This window comes from Gossypium hirsutum, chromosome A01 (assembly GCF_007990345.1).
Source record: "Gossypium hirsutum isolate 1008001.06 chromosome A01, Gossypium_hirsutum_v2.1, whole genome shotgun sequence".
Classification (NCBI taxonomy): domain Eukaryota; kingdom Viridiplantae; phylum Streptophyta; class Magnoliopsida; order Malvales; family Malvaceae; genus Gossypium; species Gossypium hirsutum.
In genome coordinates this window covers 9,027,070-9,038,732 of record NC_053424.1, presented here as the reverse complement: position 1 = coordinate 9,038,732, position 11,663 = coordinate 9,027,070, and the positions used below count along the sequence as shown (strand labels likewise).

Below are 11,663 nucleotides of genomic sequence, written 5' to 3'. Positions count from 1 at the left end.
TTTTACAGAGAGTACGTGATAAGATATGATTGGTTGATTTTTTTCATTAATGACAGTAAATATATTAAATATCAGTTATGATAAAAACAAAAGTTTTAAGTATCAACTTTAAAAAATTAGTATGACTTTAATATTTAATGGTTTAAGTATTTTACAAATCCAAAATAAAAAGTTGTTATCAATTTTTATTTAACATAAATTTTTTTTATACAATAAAAATATAAATGTGAATTGAGTTAAAAGACAATTATTAAATTACTTATTAGCATTGAAGATTAGTTTAGGTATATTGGATATTAGGTATTTAGGTTACGCCTACAAAACTGAAATTACAAAACTATCCTTTACGCGTTTTAAATAGTAAAAAGGTTGAAAGATGATTCGATGGTTTTGGATTTCGTACTTTGGTTTCATTTTATATTAACTTTTTCAAGGAGAGGAGCTTATCTTCTAAAAGAAGAAGAAGAGAAAAAATGAAGAAATGTGAACTATGCAGAGGGATAGCTCGAATGCACTGCGAATCGGATCAGGCAAACCTATGTTGGGACTGCGACGTCAAGGTTCATGAAGCTAACTTTCTTGTAGCTAAGCACACCCGAACCCTCCTCTGCCATGTTTGTCAAAACCCAACTCCATGGCTCGCCTCTGGTCAACACCTCAGCCCTGCTGTCTCCGTTTGCGAGTCATGTGTAGCCAACAAAAATACTACTTGCCAAATGACGACGGAGCAGGAGGAGTCATCGGAGGGAGAGTATGAGGATGAAGAAGAAGATTATGATGACGATGATGATGAAGGAGAAGGAGGGGAAGAGGAAGATGATGCTGAAAATCAAGTGGTTCCATGGTCAGAGGTTTCTTCTTCTTTCACGATGTCAAAGCCGGCGGCTAGCTCAGATTCTTTAAGTAGCAGTGAAGGCGGCTCGAAGAGGATGAGAGAAAGTCCTAGTTTTTGTTCTGAGGTAAGTTTTTTCAATTATATTTTGCTTTTTTTTTCTTACCATTTGATAATCCGAATAAAATTTTCTATCATTTGTGAAATTTAGAATCTGGGTATTTCAGTGTTTGAGTTAAAATTTAAATTTTCTTTTCTTTCTGTGATGCATTTTCTAAGAAACCAAACAAGGTCTTTTTTCCTTTTTTTTGACCATAGGGAAATTGTTTTATGTAGGATGAGATTGGGTGCTCCTCATCTCATGTAGGATCATCCAATGGAGAAGCATCATCATCAATGAGCTCAACAAGATTATTCAAGCTACCAAGATTGGCTGAAGGTAATCATTCGGCTAGAAATCAAGATCATGATGACTCAGAGTCGGGATCAACGGCTATCATCAGCTCTTTAAAAAGACTGCAAAAACACATGATCACCAATGATGATGATGCATCAACTATAATCAGTGGGATCTGCAGGTTGAGCCGAGATCAGAGCCGTTAGATTTCACTTACCTCTAATTCTCTCATTATATATCCTAACTTGCACAATACAAAAAAATTTTCCCCTTTTTCTTTTGGAAAATGTTTCAATTTTATGACAGAAAATAATTTATTTTCCTTCTTTGGTTTGTGGTGCCTATTTCTTCATTGTTGAAATTTATGGAATTTTAATATAATAATTATTTTATAAACATTAGTTAATTTAATTTTTAATCAATAGTTTGTTTATCTATAAATCTATAGTTGCATGATGTCCAAATGCAAGGCACAACGTCCATTGATGTCAACAAAATACCCAACCAAAAAAAAAAATGGGTAAAGTATATATGGATCCAAAATGGCATTTTATGACTTTTTCTTTAAAAATAAAATGGCAAAATGTCTCCCGTAGTTGCAATCTTTTTGTATTTTGAATAATTAATTACAAATTAGTGAATCATAAATTTTACATTTCAATCATAGATTTAGGGTTGGGTTTGATTTCTAATTTTATATATTTTTAAATGTATTATGTTGTAATTTCTTTTATCAAAAAAGAAAAAGAAAAAAGAGTAAACAACTGGTATTTTAAATTGTGTATGAATTTTTTGAAATGCCAGAAACATCTAATTATATAGTATGAAATATATTTTTATAATGAAAGAAAACATTTGAGTTGAAATTTTGATTGTGGAACTTGTGGCTAATTGTAACATTGAGAAATACCAATTCATGGTGGATATAATTTAAGGATTAAAAAAAAAAAAAAAAAGAGGTACTCGAGTGGCACAACTAGTCAATGTGGATTAACTTCAATCATTACATGTCCTTTTCTTTTTTCCATTTAATGATATAGCAAAGAATCCATTTTCTTAATCGAATTAAACGGTCATTTTTATCGATAATTAAACCAGTTTTTTTCTTAATTTTTTACATAATTTATTTAATTAAACACAACGTGAATTCACTAATAATGCTTAAAGATGAGTATATATTGACCTTTCCTTTATCTCAAAGACCACTTGAGCAAATACTTGTATTAGTTATTAAAAGCTAATCAATAGATTACTTATAATAATATAAATACTAAAATATAATAATTTATATTTTCATATCATACCAAAAACAATTACAAAAACCCAAACCCTTGAATTTAAGCGGAAGGTCATGGAATATAATTCATATTTTCTCTGCTCTATGGCACTCAAAGCAAACACATACAGCTCATAAAAACTAAAACCAAATGTTGACCGTATCTGTTTATCTCATAGTATATCAAATTACAGTAAAAACACAACATCCTTAAAGAGTTGAGTCACATAAAAATGTAATCAAGAAACCTCATTAACCATACAACATCATCATCGTTAAGAGTTTATATAAAGAGCAGATGGAAGGAGGGAAAAAAAAAAAAAAACCCTTGGTTCAATTCCAGTTTAACCATGAACTGCTAGACATTTTCACGACTTCTTTTCATTCCGGCTAGTTCCTAGCATTGCTACAATAAGTTAGAAACGATAAACGGGTAAAAGAATGACAAATATAACTTAAGCATGAAGATACAAACCTGGTACTCTGATAAGATTAAGCTGAAATTACCCTAAGCATCTGCCATGAAAGAATGCATCAAACACTAATGTCAATTTCAAAGAATTGGGGTAAGTTAATAATTCAGCAGCTCGCACAAATTTCATATGTGAAGCAAAATGTCCACGAAAGAAGCTCGGCAAAGCTTTGCTACTTAAACATGCTATTGGATGCTACAACAGGCAATCTCATGTTTCCACCAGGAAACCATACAGAGCGCAGAGATGTTTTTCTTTGCATGTCTTCTTATTCCATAAGTTGCAGAGTTTCACAAGCAATAGCCTAACCAAACAAATGAAGACAGAGAGAAGAAATGTGTATCAATTGATATGTATACGAATATAATAGCTAGGGGTATCCTTTTAGCATCAAAAGTTTAACTTTTCCGCCACAATTTACTTCCCAAATCATATTAATCCAAACATTTCAACTACATTCCAACTGAAATAGATGTAACATCCAAAAAAATATGTTGTAAAGCAACATGTATTAAAACAAAAGTATGTTCTGGCAAACACTTAAAGTCCCTGAATATCAAGGGGGAAGCATGCTTTAACAAAAAAGTCCACATTACAAAGTACACCAACTCGATTTATCTCCCTATATTTTTCCAAATAACTATGTTTCCTAATTGCCATAAAAAAAGCTTCCTTTTAAGCTCCAATCAAATCATACAATCCTCAAGCACTAGAAGTGCATGCATCAACTTGCTTCATCTTATGAGGGCAAACAACTGCTCAGAAATATCTTTCTAATATAATTTGACCATTTCCCATGATAAAAATGTCATTCATTCAAACCTCTAAGAGCAGGATAACTTGCCAGTTCATGTATTAATGAGGTTAAGAGATAGTAGAATATGCTCTCCACGTGTCTTGATCACATTTAGACAATGGTCTCTAGTCTACTATCAATCTAGCAGCAACCTCTATTATAGGTTCCAACATCAAGCACACAACACTACCCTGTGTTGTCCTCCTTATCAAAACATCATTTGCACTGCCTATCACCGGTCCCCATTTCAACTAGCTTCCAAAATTTAACAACATGCCATCCGGGACAGAGCTCAAAGCAAGGGAAGAGAAACTATTCCTATAAAGTGTTTACACATATTTAATTACCCTGGAACAATTGCTATCACATATCTTTACTATATATGAATTATGCCCAGCTACTCTTTATATTAACATATATTATCAGATTATTGCCACGCACACCTCGTGCCACTTGATGTTCTTATTAAATCATTATTTCTGTTGTCCATTAACCACATCCTTATCTATGAACTCGCAATCTGAAACAATATTCGAAGGGATATAATATCCTATCCGCTCAACAATATATAAGCTACATGGACAGCTTCAAACTAATACATCTCTAACAAGCTGGATTAGCTATATGGATCGAGAAGAAAATGCTAAAATCATATGAATTAAACATCTAGACACAACCAGGAAGCCAAATTTCAGTTATTCAAAACCAAAACAAACCAGCTATGTAGGACTGGCAGTATGGATCATTTGATGAGACTTTGCTACTATATTCTATTAATCAGTTCAGAGTATCATACTATAAAAACACATGAGCAATAGATTGTAACCCATCCAAATTAAGCATTGAAACAAGTAGAAAGATTCCAAACTTCCAACCAAAAAAGAGAAACCCAAAAAAGGATTAACCTTTGCCACCTTCCTCCTCCACCTCAGCCTCCTTAACAGTCACGACGGGATGGGCATTGCCGACATCTTTATCGTCAGGATACCTAACAACAACAACAGGACAAACACAGTGATGCACACAATAATCACTGACACTTCCCAACTTGCCATCACTCCCTCTTTTCTCAGCTCCAAATCCTCTACTTCCCATTATAACAGCACTCAACCCTAGCCTCTCCACCTCAAGACACAATCTTTCCCTCATATCATGATCTTTCACTATATGGATCTTAAAAGGAATCCCAGCTTCCTTCAAGGGTTTGGCCAAATCCGCCGCCTTTGACGCCGTGAAGGCATCGAAATCGTCTTCCAGTTTCTGCTGGGAATGTGGCGTTCCTGGGCTTTGTAGGATGTGGGGGAGAGGGCCCCAATCGGCTCCAAATAGTACGGAGGTTGGAGACACGTGGAGGAGGACGACAGCATCATCGGCTCGGATGTAGTTTTGGACGGCCCAACGGACGGCAAAAGCAGATTCATCAGAGAGATCAACGGCTACACCGATTTTACGGCGGGCACCGGCGGTGGGAGTAGCGGTGGAGGTGGGATGGTGAGGGGATGATGGGTGGTGGATCTTGATCGTTGGAAGCTGAGGGTGGTCACTGTTATCTGAGGGATTCATTTTCTTGGGGTTCCCTTGTTCTGGGTTTACCTTATAACAAAAAGGGAAATGAATTGAATGGGGTTTGAGTTGACAAGGGTTCCAGAGGTTGCTTAAGAAATGGGATTTGATGATGATGGTGATGATTTACAATGTAAAGTTTGGACTTTTACGTTTACTTCGACTTATCCCTTCAATTTCTAAACTTTTCTTCTCTCATTTTTAAATAGAATTAATTAGTTGGAAATATAAATGCTTTTATAAAGCTAAATAATATTCTTTCCTACTTATGATTATGATAGTGTCACGAGTTAAGCTGTAAATTTCGTGAGTATTGCATAAAATGCGTTTCATACATATTTATTGATTAGATGGAATAACTTGATCCATAAAAGTTAGTCAGATTTGAAAAATAAGTGATGAAGTTTGTTTACTTGAAATTTTGATGGTCTAGTGAGATAATTATGTAAAATCAGGCAATACTTATCGCACATTGTTATTTTAACTATTTTGTTTTTTTAAGTATTTTTTTTGGCTTGAGTTGTTTCCATTAAATAAATTACTGTCTTAAAGTAATTCTATGAAAATAAATACTTTGTGAGAGTTAAGCTGATTTAAACATATTTAAAACGAAGAAATCATCTAAAATCGTACGAATTATAAGACTAAAATCTAGCCACATGACACTAAATTATATCACAAACTATGGGCTTCTCTTTGGGTCCTAAAATTTTCATAACCTTTTGAATTTATTCACCATTTAACTTTCAAATTATATTTATTTTTTACATTGCTATTTAATTTCTTTTTATCTCATATTCATATTTAAAGATTATTTTCATTATACATTTTTATCTAAACTCAAATGATATTAAATAAAAGAATTGAGATCCAATAGAATTTCAACACCATACAATATCCTTCATGTCATAATAATTTGAGAGAATATAAATTTAAATATCAATTAAGTAAAAAACCAGCTAAATATAAATCGACCAACAAAATATAAATTAACCCATTTTATAATTTGATAATTATATTTTATTTTATTTTATTAACAATTAAAATTTATTAATTTATTGGAAAGTGAAAAAAAAAAGAAAAGAAAAAGTTAATGATTGAGAAGCAGGAACATTTATCACATTGAAATTTGGGATGCAGGTATTAGAATGTTGGGATTTGATTTTAGTTAAAAGAGTCTTCTATGCTCTTTCAACGATTACCATGTATCATTATATATTATTTTTAATTAAATATTTCATAACATTTACTAATAATTATTCATATAATCCTTCCCGCCTTAAAATGAAAAAGTAAAAGGAAATAAATAATGTGAGTGCAACGCGAGTTGAAACCAAGATCAATGTAATGTAGTTAAGGATAAGTAAAATCTGATTTAATTTAAAAAATTCGATAAAAAATTTAAATTTTAAATTAAATGTTCGAGTTATTTTAGTTAATCAAGTTATTTGGATTAAATCGAATAAAAAATTAAATTTTTTGGTTTAACTCAAACTCGAATTACACAATTCGAGTTATCCGAAAATTCAAATAATCAAAGGCAAAACTACGTCGTTTTGATAAATGTTTACCTTTTCTAAAGTTAAAAGTCAAAACTATTAAGTTTAAAGACAAAAATACATTGTTTTGATAAATATTTACTCATTAAGTTAAAATGTAAAATAATTATATTGTTTATGTAGTTAAATAATCTTATATATACTTCGTCTACTAGTTAAATAATCGGTCCATGTAAACGAAACATTGAGTATAAATAATATGATTCAAGTTAACTCAAAATTTTTTCACTCAATTCGATTCGATTCGAAAAAAATTCAAATTGAGTTCGGTTGCTAAAATGTGATTCGTCAACTCGACTAACTCGAATTTTTTTTACTCAATTCAACTCGACTCGATCGAATACTCACCCCTAGATGCAAGTTGATTTTATTAAATTTAAGAGTAAACTATCAAAGTAGTTAATTTTGTTTTTTGTTAAGTTACATTTTAGTCACTTATGTTTGAAATGTTACGTCTTAGTCATTTCTGTTAACATGTTGTAACATTTTAGTCACTGAGCCGTTAATTGCTGTTAACGATGTAACAGTAAACTGACGTGGCAGGTTAAATCATCATTTCAAACAAAAATTTTAGGTTAAATTATACAATTGGTACCCATATTTTTTCTTTTTAAGTCATTTAATTTTTTTTCTTTTATGTTCTTTTAACTTTTCTTTCTTTATTTTTCATTATTTTTTGCTTCTTCCTCTGTTTTCCTCCATTCTCCATCTCTTTTAACATAGTTTTTCTATGTTTTCCATTTGTTAAAACTAAAGGGAGAAAAGAAAAAGAAAATAAAGAAAAAAATTAAATTGTTCAAAAAAATAAAAGTACAGAGGCTAGTTTTAGCAAATGGAAAACATAGAAAATTTACGTTAAAAGAGAAGGAAAAGGAAGGCAAACAAAGGGAGAAACATAAGATAATAGAAAAAAAAAAGAAAGTTAAAAGAATATAAAAGAAAGAAATTAAATTGCTCAAAACGAAAAAAAATATGGGTACCAATTGTATAATTTAACCTAAAGTTTTTGTTTGAAATGATGATTTAACATGCCATGTCAGCTTACTATTACACCTTAACGACAATTAACGGCTCAATGACAAATGTTACAACACGTTAACATAAATGACTAAAATGTAACATTTCAAACATAAATGACTAAAATATAATATGAGGTAAACAAAAGAGGCTATTTTGATAGTTTACCCTAAATTTACATTAATAAATAATATCTATATTTTGGGAATCAAAGAAATCTCTTAGTTATCATGTAACAACCCGATAGTCACGGGTAATCAGAAAGTGTATTTTTGGGTCACCATTTTCGTAAAACGGATAATAAATATTTACGAAGTTAGTTGTGTGGTGAATTGGGTTTTGGCTAGGTGAATTAGCTTGAATTAAGGGTAATTAGGTGTAAGGATTAAATTGAATAAAGGGTAAAATTTAATTATTGATTAAAGAAAAGTGAAGGACTAAATAAGCAATTAATCCTTATATAGCAAGTGTGTGGCAAAAATAATTCCATTTGCGTAAATAATATACATATATTTAATAATAAATTAAACTTACTTATTATTTAAGTAAATAGATTAATATTATTATATTATATTATTATAATTAAACAAAACAAAGAAATAAGAGAATAGAAAAAGAAATAAGAAGAATGAAAAGAGAAGAAAAGGAAGAAAGAAAAATAAGGTGAAAATTAGGGTTTTAAGGTTTAAAGCTCAACTGATAAGTTAATTTAGTCAATTTTCTTGTAATTTTTATGTTTTTAAAATCCTAATATTAAATACTGCTTAACTTATGTTGAAATTTTAGAAATTATTGAATTTTTAGATGTTCTTCATGTTGAATAATTTAAGTATTTGGGATTGAATTAATAGAATTTTAAGTTAGAAATGAAAAAAGGATTGAATTGTAAAATAAATTATAAGTTTTGAGTAATAGGGACTAAATTGAGAAAGTTTCAAAATTTTGGGATTTAAGTAAAATTAGAGAGTTGAATTTAGTCTAAAGTGCAAATTGAATGAAATATGGAATTAGTTTGGAAGAAATAAAGTTAGTCTCGATTTAGGGACTAAATTGAAATTTAGGCAAAAGTTGAATACAAATTGAAATATTCAATGTGAAATTGTATTGTATTGATGAATCCCAATTGTTTCAATTCTGTAGCTAACGTTGTACTGGAAACCTCGGCTAAGAAAGGAAAAGATAAAGTCGACGAGGAGTAGCTTGAAAATTCTAGTTTGTATTTCTATAATCCGAATCTAGTAATTATTAATTATTGAATTTTGATTTAAATGTTTATGGTAAGTAAATAAGGTAAGTGTTAGCATTTTTTATATTGAATTGAATGAATGTGAAATTGTGATTTATGTGATAATTGAGTATTGGATAATTGTGGCATTTGAAAAGTGAATTGAAACCCTATTAACTGTATCAGGTTAGTAGGATATAAATGGAAGGCCATAGGATTGGAAGAGTTTAGGGATACTTCGACTTCGAGCCGATGAGACACTAGGTGTCAAATTATTACTTCGGATAAATTCGATGAGGTACTGGGTACCAATTTACTCCGATTAAGCCAATGAGACACTAGGTGTCAACTTATTACTTCGGATAAATTCGATGAGGTACTGGGTACCAATTTACTCCGGTTAAGCTAATGAGACACTAGGTGTCAACTTATTACTTCGAATTATTCGATGATGCACTGGGTGCCAAATTAGTATGTTTTGGTTGGATCCGTGTATTCGTCCAAGTTCGAGTCATGTTAATAGGGGTAATTAAATGAAATGATATTATGATCGGAAAATGGAAAGTATTGAATGTGAAATGCAAATAAGATATGAATTTGTGGATTGTATCATTGTAAGAGGCCTATTTTGCCCGGCCTATTAGAAACCAAAAAAAACATAACACTAAAAAAATAAAAGTCCAATATTAACAGTTCAAATATTACAACCCCAACAGCCCAAACAAAAAAAATAACCCTAACAAGCCCACAGCCCGAAATTATTACCCAAATTCTAAACCCAAAATTCCTACTGGCCCAATAGGCCCAAAACTAAACCAACTCAGAAACCCTAGGGTTTCTGAGCCTCCCTCGCTCCGCAACTACCACCCACGTGCCTCAGCGCGCACTCCGCTCGAGGGTCAACTCCCTTGGCACGCTAGCACCAAAATGGCCACCTGCCTCCATTGACGTCCTCCCAAATCTGGAAACACGCAACAAAGACAACAGAGCAGAGAAGTAGGACAAAGAAATAGCGAATATATTGTAATATATTAGGCTACAAAAGCCTCGAAAAATCAGTGTATGGGGGGATTTTTGGAATATGAAAAAACCATTGTGTTAAACACGATTAAAAATAGAAATAAAAAAGAAGCGATTTTGCTAAAGGTGATTTTCATATCGTTTTTTTTCTCTTCGACTTTTCTAGGGTTTATTTTATTGATTTTTTCTTATATATACATATATATATATATCGAAATATAGATTAAAAAAAAGGGAGGAAGGATATACCTTTCTCGAGTTGCCTGAAAAGAGGGATAATTTTGGGATCCACGGTGGTCGGTAACGGCGGAGCCCACAGCAGCGGCTAGCCAAACCTTGGTCGGTTCCTGGAGAGTGAGAGAGATTTGAGAGATTTTTTTTTATTTTTTTTGAAATAATGTAAAGAAATGAAAAAAATCTGCTTTTTTTAGCCTAAATAGTGGTACCAAAACGGTATTATTTTGGCCCTAAGTCCCCAGATGCAAAACGGCGTCGTTTTGGGGTGAAGCGGGCCGACCCGACCCGCCTAGCCAGGGTCCGCGTGTTTTGTAGCGGAAGGGCTAATTGCACTTTCAGCCCTTCCGCTTTTTTATCAGTTTGCAATCAAGCTTCATTTTATTTTTAATTCGTGCCTTATATTTTATTTAAGTTTTCAATTTAATCTCGCATAGAGTGCAGCGTTTTGGAGGGCGGAGATATTTTCCCTTTGGTCCTTCCATTTCATTCGCACATTGCAATAAAGTCCCCTATTTTATGTTATTTCAATTTTTGCCCTAAATTTTTGTTTTAAATTCAATTCAGTCCCTTGTTTAGTTATTTAGCTACTTTATTATTAAATTAGTTAATTTTATTATTTTCTTTTACTATTATTTATTATATTTTTACTATTATTGTTATTTTTATTTTTATTACTACTTTATTATTATTGTATTATTGTTATTATTTTCCTTATCATTACCATTAAAATTACATTTCCTTTTCTATACTTATTTATTTGTTATTATTATATTTTGTATTATTATCATTATTACTATTATTTATTTATTATTATTATTGTTTTTACTTCTATTATTACTATTATCTTTATTAACCCATTTTTATTTTTTATTATTTGTTATTATTAATATATATTATTATAATTCTTATTAATACATTATTATGTACTATTTTTGATTTTTGGTATTATCATTATGTTTCTATTTTTATCTACTTAAACTTTGAAATATATTTTATTATATATACTCACATTATTAATTTACCTATATCATTTTATGATTTTGAACTTTTAATTATTTGCTATTTTATTAATGTTATCGTTGTTATTCACTTATTTACTTCTTTTATTTATTTATTTATCTTTATTTTATTATCGATCTTATTATCTAATCGATTTACGTACCATTCATTCACGTACCTATTTACCGCAATTTTAGCTTTTTTAATTTTATTTGTAATCCGTCTATTTATGCCATTTGTTCTTGCCCTTTTTGTTATCGTCATTGCAT

General features: G+C 30.8%; 2 protein-coding genes across 5 annotated transcripts; one reads left to right on the top strand and one right to left on the bottom strand.

The window, feature by feature from the left end:
* The first annotated feature begins 381 nt into the window (after nucleotides 1-381).
* Nucleotides 382-1,555, top strand: LOC121204956 (zinc finger protein CONSTANS-LIKE 4). Its single transcript, XM_041075840.1, has 2 exons — nucleotides 382-959; nucleotides 1,169-1,555. The coding sequence occupies exons 1-2, from the start codon at nucleotides 474-476 to the stop codon at nucleotides 1,433-1,435; spliced, it is 753 nt and encodes a 250-aa protein (XP_040931774.1). The 5' UTR covers nucleotides 382-473; the 3' UTR covers nucleotides 1,436-1,555.
* Nucleotides 1,556-2,647: 1,092 nt separating this feature from the next.
* On the bottom strand, nucleotides 2,648-5,606 carry LOC121204954 (universal stress protein PHOS32). Of its 4 annotated transcripts, none has more exons than XR_005900111.1 (3): nucleotides 4,680-5,606; nucleotides 2,981-3,282; nucleotides 2,648-2,911 (listed from the first exon to the last, which is right to left on the bottom strand). XR_005900111.1 is itself a non-coding variant. In XM_041075835.1 (3 exons), exons 1-2 carry the CDS (start codon nucleotides 5,335-5,337, stop codon nucleotides 3,014-3,016), a joined length of 666 nt encoding a protein of 221 aa, XP_040931769.1. In that variant the 5' UTR covers nucleotides 5,338-5,606; the 3' UTR covers nucleotides 2,648-2,911; nucleotides 2,981-3,013. The 4 variants fall into 4 exon arrangements, 2 of the variants coding, with proteins under 2 accessions (XP_040931769.1, XP_040931766.1); XR_005900110.1 differs by having other exon boundaries at nucleotides 2,648-2,902; XM_041075835.1 differs by having other exon boundaries at nucleotides 2,981-3,021.
* Between the last annotated feature and the right edge of the window lie 6,057 nt (nucleotides 5,607-11,663).

Excerpts from the sequence above, each read along its gene's own strand:
- LOC121204956 (XM_041075840.1), top strand. The coding sequence starts at position 474 with ATGAAGAAATGTGAACTATGCAGAGGGATAGCTCGAATGCACTGCGAA. Across the intron at positions 960-1,168 it reads GTCCTAGTTTTTGTTCTGAG|GATGAGATTGGGTGCTCCTC; the intron begins GTAAGTTTTTTC and ends TGTTTTATGTAG.
- LOC121204954 (XM_041075835.1), bottom strand. The coding sequence starts at position 5,337 with ATGAATCCCTCAGATAACAGTGACCACCCTCAGCTTCCAACGATCAAG.